This window comes from Carassius gibelio, chromosome A7 (genome assembly GCF_023724105.1).
Source record: "Carassius gibelio isolate Cgi1373 ecotype wild population from Czech Republic chromosome A7, carGib1.2-hapl.c, whole genome shotgun sequence".
NCBI lineage: Eukaryota > Metazoa > Chordata > Actinopteri > Cypriniformes > Cyprinidae > Carassius > Carassius gibelio.
In genome coordinates this window covers 34471107-34488774 of record NC_068377.1, presented here as the reverse complement: position 1 = coordinate 34488774, position 17668 = coordinate 34471107, and the positions used below count along the sequence as shown (strand labels likewise).

At 37.0% G+C, this 17668-nt stretch overlaps 3 protein-coding genes and 1 long non-coding RNA gene across 6 annotated transcripts in view; 1 reads left to right on the top strand and 3 right to left on the bottom strand.

Annotated features, from left to right (window-relative positions):
* Window positions 1-546: 546 nt before the first annotated feature.
* On the bottom strand, window positions 547-2472 carry LOC128016356 (succinate dehydrogenase assembly factor 2, mitochondrial-like). The gene is made up of 4 exons (XM_052600840.1): window positions 2142-2472; window positions 1518-1729; window positions 1100-1209; window positions 547-860 (listed from the first exon to the last, which is right to left on the bottom strand). Exons 1-4 carry the CDS (start codon window positions 2166-2168, stop codon window positions 733-735), a joined length of 477 nt encoding a protein of 158 aa, XP_052456800.1. The 5' UTR covers window positions 2169-2472; the 3' UTR covers window positions 547-732.
* Window positions 2473-3488: 1016 nt separating this feature from the next.
* On the bottom strand, window positions 3489-4320 carry polr2l (RNA polymerase II, I and III subunit L). Of its 2 annotated transcripts, none has more exons than XM_052600838.1 (3): window positions 4164-4320; window positions 3876-3987; window positions 3489-3781 (listed from the first exon to the last, which is right to left on the bottom strand). In XM_052600838.1, the coding sequence occupies exons 2-3, from the start codon at window positions 3968-3970 to the stop codon at window positions 3673-3675; spliced, it is 204 nt and encodes a 67-aa protein (XP_052456798.1). In that variant the 5' UTR covers window positions 3971-3987; window positions 4164-4320; the 3' UTR covers window positions 3489-3672. The 2 variants fall into 2 exon arrangements, with proteins under 2 accessions (XP_052456798.1, XP_052456799.1); XM_052600839.1 differs by having other exon boundaries at window positions 3876-4014; window positions 4164-4306.
* Window positions 4321-5288: 968 nt separating this feature from the next.
* Window positions 5289-8765, bottom strand: LOC128017359 (uncharacterized). Its single transcript, XR_008184426.1, has 2 exons — window positions 8539-8765; window positions 5289-7283 (listed from the first exon to the last, which is right to left on the bottom strand). It is a non-coding gene; the product is annotated as an uncharacterized LOC128017359 (long non-coding RNA).
* A 664-nt stretch (window positions 8766-9429) lies between these two features.
* dagla (diacylglycerol lipase, alpha) overlaps window positions 9430-17668 on the top strand; it is a 35366-nt gene continuing 27127 nt past the window's right edge. For both annotated transcript variants that reach the window (XM_052602719.1, XM_052602720.1), the window contains exon 1: window positions 9430-10134. The gene's annotated coding sequence lies outside the window, so the exon portion shown is untranslated. The remainder of the gene's footprint in view (window positions 10135-17668) is intronic.

The following is a 17668-nucleotide window of genomic DNA, read 5'->3' as shown; positions in this document are numbered from 1 at the left end:
AGCAACGGCTCTACTCTGAGCTCCTCCCGAGTGACCGAGCTTCTCACCCTATCTCTAAGGGAGCGCCCAGCCACCCGACGGAGAAAGCTCATTTCGGCCGCCTGTATCCGGGATCTTGTCCTTTCGGTCATGACCCACAGCTCATGACCATAGGTGAGAGTAGGAACGTAGATTGACCGGTAAATCGAGAGCTTTGCCTTACAGCTCAGCTCCTTCTTCACCACGACAGACCGGTACAGCGACCGCATTACTGCAGAAGCTGCACCGATCCGTCTGTCAATCTCACGTTCCATCCTTCCCTCACTCGTGAACAAGACTCCAAGATACCTGAACTCCTCCACTTGAGGCAGGAACTCTCCACCAACCTGAAGTGGGCAATCCACCCTTTTCCGACTGAGAACCATGGCCTCGGACTTGGAGGTGCTGATATATTAAAAATAATATTATATAAATTATAATATATAATATATCAATTTTATTCTAATAAATTATAATAAAAAAAAAATAGTATTATGATATTTCTTTTATGAATACATAATGAGGACATAAAAGTTGTTGAAAGTTTTATTTACGTGTGCATGCATGCAAACTGTACAATATATGATGTGCATTTTATAGTAACTGTAGAAATATTTAATGTCAGGAACCTTAAAAATGATTTCGAATAGGTCTCGTGTCTGAGGTGAGTTCAGTTCCGGGTTGCTATAACAGTTTCGGACAGAAGGGTGAGTTTTAATTGCTCTTGTCCAGATATTCCAGATTAGGGGCATCCAGACGCTGCTCCATGTCCTTGTTCTTGGCGAACTCTTTGAGCATGTCCATCACCTCGCCCTGATACACATCAGGTGTCGGCTTAGCCTCTGATGACAAGAAGACATAATAAAAAATCTGTGCAAATTGATATTAGACCTCTTTTACTTCTTATATACACAATCCTGGTCTTATTGTGCATGACACACCAATCCACATCATTGCAAAGAAAACATCAATGGACAAATCCAAGTCAAACACACGATTTAGATTTCATCTGAATGCACAAGCAGAGCTGTAAACCATTGTTCATCTCTTCTATCTGTTAAGTCTGTTCATTCATACATACCTGTGGCCCAGTAGTAGATGTCCCAGTCATTGCTGGGTTCGTTGATGAGCCTGTCGTACTGCTTCAGCTGAAGTTCACTCATTGTGTTCAGATACTGCTTCGCAAAAAGGCTGGAAAAAAAACAAAACAGTCACAGTGAGAGTAATTCTATTTTATATAGTAATACGTATTATGCTTCATTTGAATAATAATGGTAACACTTTACAACAAGGTTCCATTTGATAACATTAGTTAACTACTGGTTTTAGTTGAAATAGAATGACTATTTGTAAATAGTCTGTAGTGTTTTGTGTGTTCAGCTCACTACAATTCATCCTGAACATAGATGCACTTAGACTATATTATCTGTTGTTGCCAAGACTTTAGCGGTGTGTTGAGACGGTGGCATTTATCGAAGACGTCCCCGTGACCTGCTGACCTCAGAAAGATGCAGTTCTCCAGCATGCCTCTCTTGCGGCTCTCGTACAGGAGTCTCTTTCTCTTGATGTCCAGGGATTCTCCTGTCCTGTCCTGCCACGGAGGCAGAGGGATCTCAATGAGCGCCGGTTCTGGGGCATCACCACGGTACCCCCGAGCAATCACTGTGCTGACAGCTGGACGCAGGGATCCCCGGCAAACAGAAAGTACAGCCTGAGGAAATACAGTTCTGGTTAACTATAATAACCCTGGTTTGTTAAAAATAAACAAAAAATTCAGGAGGTGAAGAATCTGTAACATTACATGTTCATTAAAAAGTAAAACACCTGCTCAGGAAACTGTCTATATATATATATATATATATATATGTGTGTGTGTGTGTGTGTGTGTGTAAACTAATATATACATTTAAAATAAGTGAAACTGGTCTTATGCATGAATTCAGAGCACAGTTAGTGTTGTTAACGTCCTCATCTAAACTTGCTGTCAAAATAAGATATTTTAGATATTAATTAGTGTGTGTGTGATAGGCTGCAAACAGAGGATCTCACTGCAAACACATGAGGTCAAATGAGATCTTTAAAAACCAGTCTCCACATAAGAATGCAAAGCAAGCAAAACCTACCTTTCGTGCGACATTTGCTGAAAACATGTTATCTTGCAGTATCTTCAGTGATGTGCGACTGATCAGGTGTTTGGCTGACAATGTGTTTTATTATTATTTTGAAGGAGAGTTTATGCAACCGTTTCACAATCAAAGCAGGAAGCGCCATGTTGGTAAGGTCAAAACCATTGTCTTTGAATATTATTTGAATGCTGCTTTGAATAGTTCTTTGTTTTCTGTGTCGTGCAGATGTAAGGTGAGTATTTTAGCCTTCGAGTTTGTCTTTGACTTCTTGGCTTAATAAAGGGTAAAACATATTGTAAGCTGCTGTTTGTTTCCTAGGGAATGTTTTTCAGTAAGGACTTGTGAAAGCGGATGCCAATTTTTAAAGGACCTGGACCAGTGTTACTAATTATAATCAATAATCTTATCCTATATGAATTACCTTTGCTCTACGTTTATTATACGCTTAATTAATAAGCAAATCCCTATTTAATGTCTGAAATTATATAAACTTAAATTACATTCCAAAACTTAAAAAAGATGAATATTTTTACTCCTCACAGTTTGTCTTCAAAATCCAAAGTACACCGGTTATTAAAGTCAGAAAGAGCTTCTGTGCCAAGTATGTTTTAATGAATGTACAGATATTTTATTTTAGTTTACAAATGTAACAGAATGTGAACAGCGTATGAATGTGTCAGTTATGATGGACAATATATAGTGATTTCTAGAAGCTTAGACAAAAGTTACTTTGATTATTAGTCATAGGCTATAGGTAAATTTATGTTCAAATACATTTTCAGCAACAATTCGACAAGTTATTTTAATATGAAATATACACTACTGCCTTTTTTATGTTACTTTTTTAATTATGTTTTATTTAGTTTCATATAACAAACGTTTTGGCAGAGCAGTATAATTTTCATTTAGTGTTTCTTTTTTTTTTTTTTTTTTACCTAATATATATATATATATATATATATATATATATATATATATATATATATAATATTCAGCTTTATTTCGATTAACAATATTTTTGATGATTTTAGTAAATAATTAATGTTTAAGGGCAAACACTTGACAGATGTATCAATATGAGCCATTGTTACACAGAAAAGAGCAGCAAAAAAATTATTTAAAAATCCTCTTTATGTGTTCCAACATAATAAATGACACAAATTTAGAAAACAGTGAGGGTGAATAATAACAAATTGCATTCTTTTTTTAGGCTAAATATTATTTTTATCAGATCTTTCTTTTTTAAACTCAAATATCAAAACTGTAAAGTTGCTAAAGCAGATGCCCATTAGATTGCCTCAATGTTTTTGTGTTATTGTGATATGTAATGAACCCCACAAGAGATACATTTAAATCTTTATTTAACAAAATGCAAATAAACAAAAATTGACGTCAGATATAGTCTAATGAACCAGCCATGTCCGAGTCGAAGCCCATGCCTGTATGTCCTCTATTAGGATCAAGTCTTTGAAAGTACAGGAGAGGCGAGGCCGAGTGAGATTTCATCTTCAGTTGCACAGAAAGCTCCTCATTTCTCCAGCGGTGCATAATTCAACAGCTTCTCAATGAGATCCACGTGAGCCAGAAGCATCCGGCGACAGCAGTATCGCTTCAAACCCAGAGCATCAAGAGCATCACTGTGAAGATGAGCAGAGAGAGTCCGTTTCAAACCACTCTTATCATCTGAAGCATGCAGAAAATCAAAACCAAGAGGAAATTTGATCAACTCACCCTTCGGTATACTCTGCTTGAAGAAGACCTAAATACGCCTCCCATTTGTTCCCAACAATCTTCCCACAAGTGAAGCAGCGGACGGGGATGATCATGGTGCAGGACGAGAGGACTGAATCAAAGAAAGCAAGCGTTTATTCTAAAACACACAGATGATTTCCACCGTTTTTACTATTTTAAAGATTTTTTTTGTAAATATGAGCTACTACAGATTCATAACTTAACAAATGAGAGCGGGTTGTTGTTATTATTGTTCAAGGTGTCCAATAAAAATGTAAGAAACGTTACCTAAACAATATCGCGGGTAGCACACGTTCCTCTTGAGCCGCTTGAAACCAAACGAACGCAGTACAGATGCGTCATTTCCGCGACGCGTTTGTCAAAAGCGCGCGGGTGGAAACGTCGTTCTGAGGAGCGTTCCGCGCGCTTCTGAAAACGCGAGTGAGTCACGCGAGAAAATTCTAAATTCAGTAATTGGTGTGAGTTAAAGTCACCAGATCTCTGTAACAACACAGATGTAAATTACGCAGTTCTTTTAAAATTATATTTGAGCCTTTTATGCTTATTTTATCCATACATGGGGTTTTCAGGCGTTTTGATGCCAAAGACGCTTACAAATTCTAAACACAAATCTTTTCTAACAAGTCTTTATGATCACCTTTAACAACTTAAAACATCATTGAATAAAAGCTTTCTTTTTTTCTTTTATAAACTAATAATAATTACTGACCCCAAACTTTTGAACGGTAGTGTATTGTTACAAAAGATGAACACTGTTCTTTTAAACTTAATATTCATCAAATAATTCTAAAAAAAAAAGTATCGCAGGTTGCAAAGAACTAAACATATTAAGCAGCAAATCTGTTTCCAACATTGATAATAAATCAACATATTAGAATGATTTCTGAAGGATCATGTGACACTAAAGAGTTGAGTAATGATGCTGGAAATTCTGATTTGCATTATAGGAATAAATTACATTTTAAAGTATATTAAAATAGAAAAAAACATTATTTTAAATTGCAATAATATTTCAAAATATTACTGTTTTTTCTGTATTTTTTGTAAACTAAATGCAGTCTTGGTGAGCAGAAGAGATGTGCGTGCGTGCGTGTGTGTATATATCATACAGTCTATGGTGTGTGTGTGTGTATATATGTATGTATGTGTGTGTGTGTGTGTGTATATATAAAATTCTTATATTGTTTTATTTTTCATTGTTTCATACTGTTAAAAACCAAGCCTTGTAGAATAAAACAATTCATTTAATAAATGTTTAAATCAAAGAAAGCAAAAAGCAAAGAAAAAAAGTCACACATACTGTACGAAAAAAAAAGTTTGAATTCAAGTACTGAATTCTTTCTAAAAAAAATAGCCCAAGGTGGGGAAAAATTCACACTGAGTCTGGGAAAATATTGTTCATTGTCCTTTAATAAGGTCAGCAAGTCACAAGGGAGCCATCTTGTTTTAATTCACACGAGGAAGAAAGGCAGCAGGCGAGGTTGTGTGCAAAATAAATACATATGGCAGGAGGAAAGGGGCCACATTAGAGGAACAGGTAAACTTCATTAGAACAAACAAATAAAATCATAATCACTCATCATCATCACCACCACCACCACTAAGATAACCACCATGTTGCCGCATCTTCATTCACATCATTACCATCAGTATCGCAACTTATACAGTCTTCTTTCTTTTAAATACAGAGTTCTAGTTGAATTATTGCATTACATACGCACTTTAAAGAAAATGTAATTTTCTGTAACAGTATGTCATGTGACGTGTGGGTGTATATTGTTTGTGTCTGCATGCATTTAGGGATTGTTTCTGATTTGTGTAGCACTCATCATAGTGTGACAGCAAAATTAAAGCTGCTGGCCGAGAGCTGTCATAATCTACGTTGCATCTACAGTATGTTGCATCACGCATCTATTCCCATTGGCCCACTTCAGCAAATCGTCAACATCGTTCCAACAAGAAACTAAGATTTTGAAATGGCACAGATGGTCTACAGTATGTAGTTCACACAGGCACGATTATTAAATTACTGAGTGTCTTGTTTCTGGTTGATTGCAAGTGATGTCAAATACAAAATGAACCCATAGTACAATATTTGAATCTTTACATTTCTACACTTTCTCTCAGCAATACAGGCCTAACTGTAATAGATGTCAGTGGCTTAATATGTACATATGGATTTGCACAAGCATTTGCTTTTATTGGTATCAAGACATAAATAGCATTTAATTTCCATAAAAGACAGAAAACTTCTGTATTTTTAAACTTGAATCATGCATCTTAATGTTATTGTATCTTACAGTTGGCAGTTTGGACTTAAGTCCAGCTTGAAATAATTGTATAATTGTGGTAACAATTATTTAACAATTAATAATTGTAAACATCTGCAGAATAATGGATAATTGGTTTAATTTCAACAATATGGCATGGATGAGGATGTTTTTGACTGTCAGGCAGAGTGACTTGAATGAAAGTTTTGGTGTAAATGTGCATTGGCTATAACTGTGTTATATGAAAAGTGTTTGGCCTAAATACATCTCTAGCTTGCTTTAATAGCAGACAGGAACATCACCACAAGCACTAAAATTAAAGTAGAGCATAAAATAAAAATGCCTAGCGACTAGAGTGACCATACATAATTATTTTCCAAGACATGACCTGGCTGGGATTTGTAAATTGCCTGAAATGTCACAGTTTTGGATGAGGATTTCTTTTTACTATTGATGTGTTCCACAGCCCTCACACATTATATTTGCATTGTCTTGACTGTTCTTTGTAGATCTCGCTTTATCGTGTGTCACAATTGGTCAATCATGTGTACAATGTCTGCACGCAATTGGTCAAACTACTTTTTAATTAGGACTTTCAGCAAGGATGAAAACAATAGCAAAGCAAAGTCAAAATCTGGACATTTTAGGCAATTTAGAAATCCTGGCCTGGATAAGTTCTGGACAAAGAGGATGTATGTTCACCCCGCTAGTGACTCCCCAACCCTTTATATAAACTTTAATAGTCTGTGAACTAAACAACCCCACTGTTTAACAACCATCGTAGGCCTTGTGTCAGTTTTTCTTGACTAATAAGATTACGCCCACCAATACAGCTCCAAGTGCGATGACAGCTCCTCCAATCAGGAAAGGCTTTAAACTTTCTAAGGCTTCACAGCTACATCCCGTGGACTCCTCCGTCCCCTGTTGATTGGTTTCTCCATCTTCCTCCGGATTCTCGGGTTCTGTGGGTTCAGCAGAGATGGGGTCTGGCTTTGGCGGTGGTGCTGCCTCCTTCTTCTCTGCTTTGGAGGCAGACTTTGATGCTCCTTTGGCTTTTGCTTCCATGTGGGCGTGGGATCAAGGGGTCAAGGAAATCCTGCAGGTTTTCCTGAGCTTTCTTTTGGAAATAAAATTATAAAGAAGAGGGAGAGTTTGAGGTTCTAAATCTCTCCATGTACACAACTGTTCAAAATTTGGGGTCAGTTATTTTTTGAAAGTCTCTTTTGCTTACCAAGGTTGAATTTATTTGATTAGAAATACAGTAAAACTGTATAAATGTGAAATATTAATCTAATTTAAAATAACTGTTTTGTGTTTTTAAATATTGCATTACTTAATATATGCCTGTGATTAATTTTTAGCATTATTCCTCCAGTCTTCAGTGTCACATGATCCTTCAGAAATCATTCTGATATACTGATCTGATGCTCAAGAAACTTTTCTTATTATCGATGTTGAAAACTGTTTCGGCTGTTTAATATTTTGTGCACCTTCAAATATTTTTTCACAGGATTTGTTTACACAGGATAATTTATTTTATTAATGGAGAGTTCAAAAGAACAAAAGAAGTTATTTGTAAGATTATAAAGATCTTTACTGTCACTTTTGGTCAATTTAATGCATCTTTGCTGATTAAATAGTTTTTGCTCGAGAGCAGTGGACTGAACTAGCATTATATGAAAAAGAGCTGCTGAAGAGTCTTTAACAATTGTCCACAGAAAAATGCACATGGGTTTAGGATGGAAAAATATGTGAACATGTCATCCAAAACAGAAATATATCACACCATAGTATTTGACCTTGATATGGCAATGACATTACTGTATATGCAGTGGCCTACTACTGTCACATGCTGTGTTTGCTTGTATTAGACAGCCAAAGGGCAGCATCCATTAGTTTTTGTTTCCTTAAAAAGCATGTACGTCTTTCGTGCGTAGAAGCTCTTTTTCAGAGTATATGTAGGACAAAAAGTGACAAGTAACTATTAACAACAGTCATGTTGCTTACAGATGTGACCTTTTGCATCCACCGGACACAATGAACTATGGTTCTAAGGCATTAAACATGCACTAGTTAGTCTGCAGCATACAGAAATATCCCTGTTAATCTGCATGAGTCATACAGGACCGGTGGAGGGGAGGGGAGCATATTACATTAAGAATAATTCAAATCACATAAAAGGACTGAAGCCACGCAGAACCATGAAGAGAATGTATAACCTGCGAAGATGGATTAAAAAATATGATGTGATGGATGTGATTTGTGTAGTGATGCAGTTATGACGGATGCACAGGCCCCAGCAGCGCATCACATTCTCTTCCCGTTCTGATGATATATGTCTGCTTAGGAAGATGATGATGGATGGAACATACCTTCTTTATGTTGCCTTGTAACCCTTCAAAGAAGGAATCTGGAGAGACGGAGGATGAGAAACCAAGAGATACGCTCTGCAGGAAGGCCTGAATCCGTCCTCAAGGAGAAACAGAATCAAAGGAAATGGAGTGATGGAGGACACAGCAGGAGGAGGAGGAGAGGAGAGGTACTGGGATGTACCACTCCATCACTGAGAATAGGGGAGGCGCAGTGCAGCTGGGGTGTGTGTACTTTCGTTCGGCGTGAACTGGTGCAATGCTTGTTGCATTGAAGTTTTATGTCATTTTACTTTATTGACGTCATATAGGTGCCACAGTCTGCAGCAAACTCAGACAGTTACTGTCCTGGGGCAATCAATCCTTTAACAAAACATAAAATGCATTTTTTTGGGGAGTACCTGAACAGGTTTTACCTGAGCAGAAATGTTTTACAAGCTCACTTGCATTGGAATGTCAGTCATGCGTCAAATGTCAGTCAAATTCCCACACACCTCAAAGACTGTTTGGTATGAACCTGTTTATATCATCATTGAAGGGCCAGATCTAGCTATCTATCTATCTATCTGTCTATAAAATGAAATGAATTATTTTATAAATGTATAAAATCTATCTATCTATCTATCTATCTATCTATCTATCTATCTATCTGTATGTATTGATAAAATCAATTAATAATAATAATTCATTACATTTATATAGCGCTTTTCTAGGCACTCAAATCGCTTTACATTGTCAGGGGGGCATCTCCTCATCAACTGATTAACTGATTTGTTTCTTATCCATTCACTCCCTGCTGATTACGAAATCTTAAGATATTCGGGAAATGACGTCGTTCCACGCCCAGCACACTATTTTGGAGGGGTCTCCTCTGTATTCACTAAGCCCGTCCCAGCAGTGTGCCAGTGGTTCCTAAGCAGCGGAAAAGCGCAGCGCCTCTTACGGCAACCAAAGGATGACGTGAGATACGCCAGGAGCGCAGGCGGGAAAAGGGATGCGGGTCTAGTATGCGCAACTGGAATGGAGAATCGCAACGACGTTGCTTGTATGGAAAAAAATACCGTAGCAAAGAAATACAGCAATCAATCTGACTGGGACCTGCTGCTGCCGCGGACACACTGAGCGTGGCCTGGGCTTACCGCACGATTTTACTACGTGGAGAGGGGATGTCATGACCGAGCCTGGGGAATACACGTTAGATTCGGGTGTGCGTGGACATTTTTTGCGGTTTGAAGGGAATATGGAGCGGCTTCTGACGCGACGCGTGCTTGGAAAGGCGTGAAAATATCCGTGACTTTACGGCGGAATGTCAGTGAAACCGAGGCGATCGGGATGAAATAAAAAGACATCCGTTTCTGGACAGCCCGAATTAAACACATCCTCACCCCTTCATGTGTCCGTGTGAATGCAAACGGGACGCCGCATTAACGGAACTGTTGCTGTTCTGAGACCTGTGGCTGGTTCGGAAGCGTGATCTGGGTCGGTTCTGCTGTTTTAATAGTGTGTGTGTGTGTGTGTGTGTGTGTGTGTGTGTGACGATGGGAGATTTAAGCGAGTCCATACAGAAGAAGGTCTCTGGAAGACGCGCTCACACTACAGGTGAGTTTCCTCCAGAAAAGCGTAGTTGTTAACATTACAGTTATTGCGCTAATGAAAAGAAAAACAAATGTTTTGTTTGTATATTGTACGTGTATTGCGATTCTTTGAAGCACATCTGAGTACATTCAGTATTCGGGTATTTTCAATACAACATTTGACCACAGTAACTATCGATTATCGGTAAGATTTTTTTCGCATTTACGAATATTACCATGTTTTTGGGCGTCTAGCACGATAGTACTGTGGTATTCTTTAAAGTACTTTAAGTTAGTGGTCAAATGATGTGTGTTTTTTGACAGCCGATGCCGATATCTCGGAAAGCAGGGGGGCCGATAGCCGATATAATGCAGATATGAATTACATTATATTATATTAAATATATTTAAATTATTATTATATATATTAAATAAATTTGAAATAATTTGACAATGGATTAAAAAATAAATGCTTATACTTTAGATGACAATATTTTTCACAAATAAATATTTAATAAAAAAAAAAAAGAAAAAAGGAAATTAAACACTGTAACCAACAGGGGGCTCAGTATTCGGGGAAGTTTGTGTGCACTGGGAATCATATTTTTCAAATAAAGCCAGGGTTACACTCATTTTGCATAAAGCACACATTGAAAATGATGTGAATATGACGGTGGGCAAATGCATAAAGCGCAGCATAATTTAAAATCATGAGTTTAAAGTTTTAAAGCATTCAATTCACACGGACTGACCGTCGCACAGAGAACACGTGATCATGCTGGATACACATACACACTTCACAAGATCTCACAGCTGGATTTGACTGAGTTTGCAAGGTTTGTGAAATTAAATGTTCATTATTCATTCAAAGATTTGTTTCAATTATATAAATGCATATTTGCTTAATGCTGAAGGCAAATGAGAAAGTATTATAATGTTTGCCTTTCTATTACTAATAGGCCTAATATAAAAGCAGTTGGTATAATACTTTCTGTATACATTAATTCCTTTGTTTAACTGTTCTGTCTGATTATTAGACAGACTTCTAACCGTGTTAGACAGATCTGTTAATGATGACAATGAACAAGAGAGAGAGTGTGAGCACTGTGTGCACTCAGCCCCTGCCGTTCTCAGCTCTGTCAAAATAAAAGTCCCACTTCAAACACATCGGCCAAGCAGAAAAACTTATCGGCCGATATTTAAAAAATGACAAATATTGGCCGATATTTGAGTGTCTAATAGCATGGTATGCGAATATAGTAATCATTCTGTGCAATGTTAAATTACTTACGTACTTAAGTACCGCGGTATACCGTTTGATTCCATGGTATTGCCAGAGTATTTGTTTGTAAGTCATGTCAGAGTACCTTGATATTACCATGTCTTGAGATATGTACCATGGTCTTAAAATTGTGGTCTTGGAAATACGTTCGATTCTTTAAAAATACCAGAGTCTGTAATCATCAGTTTTTACACTTTTACCATAGTTTCATATAGAATATGAAATGCATATTTATCAATTCATAACCGAATGTCATATTCAACACCGTTATTGCACAGAAAGTACTTGAATATTTTCAGGGTTGTTTGAACATGCTACCATAGTGGTTCTGTGACCTATTGATAACTCATTGTACATTTTAGTAATTTTTAATGTCATACCTTGTAAACCTGTAAGAATAGCAGTGGGTTTATTAAAGAAGAGTTATGCATTGCTGCAGGCATGTGAGCACACCCAGCATTTCTGGTTCATGACCAAGTAACGACAGTTTATTGTTGTGAATTAGAGGATGTCTGTTTTATAATTCTTGCTCAGGATGTCTGAGCTCCTTTTATATTTGACATATGGTGTGAAAAGGACAGTGACATTCAGAACCAGAGGCTTTTAATTCTTAATGGACAGGTTGTGGTTGTATCTTCGAGGCTGTATAAAGCTCATCAGTGGTTTGAAGGGGCCAGCAAATGCATGTTCACTTAGAAAGGAAATTGCTGAAAATTACTAAGTGTAGCTTTTTGTATATGGACAAACAGCAGGATTTACAATGTAAAAAATAATGCGTAAAATATACGGTAAAAAACTGGCAGCTGTGGTTACCAGAATCATACCATAAAAAAATACAGTAACACCGATTTAGGTTTAATGGTTTTACCTTAAATGTACAGTTTAATACTGTAATTTAACTAATATAATATTAATATAACAACTTATCGAAGTACTGAAATCTGTTTTGTAATAAACTGGTAACCACCTAAAGCAGGTGGTGATGAGAAAGACATGTGATGAAACAAAGTACATCACATTAGCTTTTAAATATTAATATACATATAAGGTGCACAGTGTCATTCACACTAGTCAAGTCACCTTTATTTATATAGTGCTTTAAACAAAAAGGATTGCGTCAAAGCAACTGAACAACATTCATTAGGAAAACAGTGTGTCAGTAATGCAAAATGATAGTTAAAGGCAGTTCATCATTAAATTCAGTGATGTCATCTCAGTTCAGTTTAAATAGTATCTGTGTAATCATTTGCAATCAAGTCAATGATATCACTATAAATGAAGTGTCCCCAACTAAGCAAGCCAGAGGCGACAGCGGCAAGGAACCAAAACTCCATCAGTGACAGAATGGAGAAAAAAAACCTTGGGAGAAACCAGGCTCAGTTGGGGGGCCAGTTCTCCTCTGACCAGACGAAACCAGTAGTTCATTTCCAGGCTGCAGCAAAGTCAGATTGTGCAGAAGAATCATCTGTTTCCTGTGGTCTTGTCCTGGTGGTCCTCTGAGACAAGGTCTTTACACTGGGGATCTGTATCTGGGGCTCTAGTTGTCCTGGTCTCCGCTGTCTTCCAGGGCTGTAGAGGTCCTTTCTAGGTAGAGACACCATCATGTCTGGATACGTACTGGATCCGGGCGACTGCAGTGACCCTCTGATCTGGACACAGACTGGATCTGGTGGCTACAGTGACCTCGGAATAAGAGAGAAACAGACTAAAATTAGCGTATATGCCATTCTTCTAATGATGTAGCAAGTACATCAGGTGGTATGGGAAGTGTTCCCGGTTCCGGTTTACCTATTTAATGCAGCCTAAAAATTTGGATGTTAGAAGCATATTAGTGTGTTATGTGTAAACCAGGTTAATAAAGAGATGGGTCTTTAATCTAGATTTAAACTGCAAGAGTGTGTCTGCCTCCCGAACAATGTTAGGTAGGTTATTCCAGAGTTTAGGCGGCAAATAGGAAAAGGATCTGCCTCCTGCAGTTGATTTTGATATTCTAGGTATTATCAAATTGCCTGAGTTTTGAGAACGCATGGAGGTGGACGTGGAGGATTATAATGTAACAAGAGATCATTCAAATACTGAGGTGCTAAACCATTCAGGGCTTTATAAATAATAAGCAAGATTTTAAAATCTATACAATGTTTGATAGTGCAGTGTTGACAGGACCGGGCTAATATGGTCATACTTCCTGGTTCTAGTAAAAACTCTTGCTGCTGCATTTTGGACTAACTGGAGTTTGTTTATTAAGTGTGCAGAACAACCACCCAATAAAGCATTACAATAATCTAACCATGAGGTCATAAGAGCCAGTCAAGCCTCTCACAGCATAAGCAATCATCAGATCAAAGAATGTCCTTTGTAGGATAATACAGTTCATGGAGAGTGATTGTTTATTTTGGCCCGAGTCTATCCAGTCTTTGCTCCAAATGATGCAACACTTTGGTTCTGTTCTGGTTCTGTAATTACTGCCATTTGAAACCGAAGCAGAATTATATTTTGTGATAAAACAAAAGATTAAGTGCAACAATTTACATTTGAATGGTGAACTATTTAATGAACGATTCAAACTAAAATTTGGTTGATTTGCGTTTCATGCATGAGATCGAATGTTAGAGTTTGATCAAAAACATATGGTCCAGTAGTTAACTTAAATTCTACGAAAATGTTCTCCAAAAAAAAGATCTCTGCAAGAACAACGGAGACGTTTTCTCCACAACATCCCGCAGTCCATCACCAAAAACCATGCTGAACCATGCAAAAGTCCATCTCTCTGAATCAAAGACAAGTTTAATAACATAATTGACTGTGTGTTAAACTAGTTGCTTGACCGATACAGGCTCTTTAATGTGGGTCACTTTCGTCTGTTCTCAGTTCAATAGGTTGCATTTAACTATTTAAAGTCTGTTTCAGCACATTGTTCATCACACAGCATGAACCTAATCAGACAAATCTGTGTTTTATTTTAAACTAATTGACTCCGGGAGTTAATCATCACCTCACCTTGATAAAAATTCAGGATTCCCATCAATGCATCTCCAGTCAGGCTTTTCAGTGAATGTCTTGAGTTTTAAAGTGACTCGTGGATGAATCAGTCCATTGATTGTCATATTCTTTGGTGTTATCATCCTGCATGTGTGCGAGTGCGTTCATGATCGATAAAGCTTCTAATAATAGTTGCAAAAATATTCTTGAGTAGAACAAGAGTGAAGAGACCATGCATTTTTGCATTCTGTCTGCACTATTTTGTAATTGTTTGTAATTTTTTTTTGTTTACACATGCGTCAGACGGATGTCACAGATCATTGTGTTGCAGCTTGAGATATATATATAGATCTCAAATAGTAAGTGTTACATTTTCATGACAATGGAATGAGGTTTAATTTGATCTGTCTGTGTTTCCATTTTCTCCAAATTGATGTGGCATTATGTCTAAAAATAGTGTTATGAAATTAACTGGTTTCAAATAAAATCTGTGTAGTTAATTTTGTTTCAACAATTTTGTGTGCATTTTATTTGCTCTCATTAATTGTTCAGATGTTATGTTTATGTTTGTATTTTTTTCTTATATAAATTATAATATGCATAAAATGTGTATGTATAAAACATTTTATATGTATAATCATCTCATTGTGAGCTGCTACAGATTTGATTGTAGTCAGCTTTGGAGATGAGCTATGAGACACTATGAGACCAGAAAAAAAATAGTAAAATATTTTCTCATCACTTCAGGCTGCTATCATTTATGACTCATTTGGATGAGGTGTTGTGGATGTACAATCTCATAATACATTAGCATATCATTCATATTAATAAGGCCACTTAGTGAGACTGGATGTACTTCCAGTGTTTCACAAGCTATTATTTTGCTATTTAATGCACTGACATTCAGATGTTTTCAAGTTTGGCTCGTGCACTTTTCGTGGGTCTCTTTAAGTGAGCGTCATGATATCTGACCGATGCTTTATCAGGATTACATGACACTGAAATCATCCGAAACCTCTTCTTACAACAGGATGGTTGTTTAAAATCGATTTTCTATCCTCAAGTGCATTTAAACCACACCATATAGATTATTTGATGACAAGCTGTTTGCAGAGTCATCGGGCAAGTATTTCTGTGGAGGCGTGGCATTCTGAAGGTGACTGACAGGCTACAAGACTCATTCTTGAGTTACAGACATCTATACATTGTTGCTAATTTGCACACGCAGTAAAGCGCAGAAGTGACTGTCCACTTTTTTTGGCTTTGCATCTGGAAGTATGTCTCCTGTTTATTTTCTCCATAGGAAATTCTAAACAAACCAAGCTAGCTCAGAGATGAATCATAGCGTCACAACCTTTAATTTGATGCAGAAGTATTGTGCAAATATTCAAGTTTGCTCATGTTTGAAAATCTGAAAAAAAAGACAAAGGCACAACACATGAGACCTGTGCTCTTAAATGAAATAATGAAGCGCAGTGAATGATGCAAACGAAATAGAAACATCAGCACATGCACAGTGTGCTAAACTATGATTGTGTTATGCATTATATTATACTTTACTTTTGCTTAGAGCCATGGATAAATGTTAAAAATCTGTGTGTTTTTTTTTTTTGGTTGTTAAATATTGAATTGTTTCTAAGATCCATCTCCAACGTGATAGGGAATATATTGTGGATTGTAGGTATTGTAGTGCTTTATTATTTTTATTATTATTATTATTATCATTTATATAAATAAAAAATTTAAATACACTTTTGTAAAACAATTTTTTTAACCCACAAGTCACTTATATAAGAATATATATATATATATATATATATATATATATAAAAATATATATATATATATTCACAAACACAGTCAACCCATATATAATTATGATAATATAGAAAGAATATATGCATCTAATATCATCTCAGTGAAGATAATAGTTGCTGTGTCTTGCTGTGTATAATGCATTTGTTTGTCATCCCATCAGATTCATTTGCTGCCCCCCCCCCCCAACTTGAGATGATTCACTGTGTATGCCAAGTTGAAGTATTTTTAACTTGATGTGACATGCTTATGTCAGGAGACGCTGGAAAACAACCAAAGATGTCTGTCTGCCGCATGTGTACACTGACTGCAAAGTAGTGCATGCAGAACCCCAGAACATGTCCTGTGTGAATGTCTCCAGTGTGCACAAAGGCAAATATTCAGTCCTGCTATGAGTACAGTGTTGATACAAGGAGCCAGCATGAAAGCAGCCAGCTGACTGGATCCTGCTCTGCTCTGTTCTGTCTTCCTCTCTCCTTGCCACACGCTCAACACTTTTTTCCCCTGTCATGCCCTATTTATTTTTCAACACGCTGCGTTCCACCCCCTACCCATTCCTTGGCATGTCAGTACATAATCCCTCATTTCCATTATGAAGTCAACACTTTTATTTGATCGATTCAGGGCCAAATTCAGAATCTTTCCACTTTACAACCATCTTCCTGAAGTGTTACCTTCAAACCATCCATCCATCTTTTTTTTGCCCAGATCATCAATTATAGACCAGATTCGACCATGTCATTTTTTTTTCTTACCTTCCTATCAGTTCTGATGTTGTTTTCCATTCAGTCTTTCCCCTTATAAATCACTAAATTAAAGTTAGTCTCAAAACGAATGATTTTTTTTCCATAAAACTTTTGGGTTTATGGATTAACCTAGATTAGAGAATGACAAATTTTCCAGAGAAGGGAAAATTTTCAGACATGTGCCATCACTTCTGATGATTTGGTTTTGCAGAAGTGCATCCTAAGACTTCTTTATTAAATAACTTAAGAAAATCCTAAAATGGAAAACATTTAGTTTAAGCTTGTTTTTATTAGGCCTGTGTTTATCAAAGAAAAACATGCAGTATTAAATTGGTTAAATAAAATGGTCACATTATTGGCATTGGGATGGTTCAGATGACCAAAAACAAAAAAACGTATTGGCTTTTAAAAATCCTGATCAGAAGATTCCTACATTTAAATTTTTTTCAACATCTTTAATTTCCCCGGTGAAATGGCTTTGTGTTTTCACCATCTCTGTGTAGCTGCAGCCCTCTTTCTCTGTCTTCTCTCCTTTTCATCTCGCTCATCCATACTCCGAGTTTGGCTTCAACCGCTCTCGTCCTTTTTTTAGATTGAGGACCATGTGCTACACACACCCACTCTCCCCTGCCTCTCCTCTCCTCTCATCTCTTGCTCCAGATTCTTCCTTCCCTCCTTCTTTCTCGTCCTCCTTCACTAACCCTTGCTCTCTTTTGCCTTCTGTCTTTTTTTCTCCT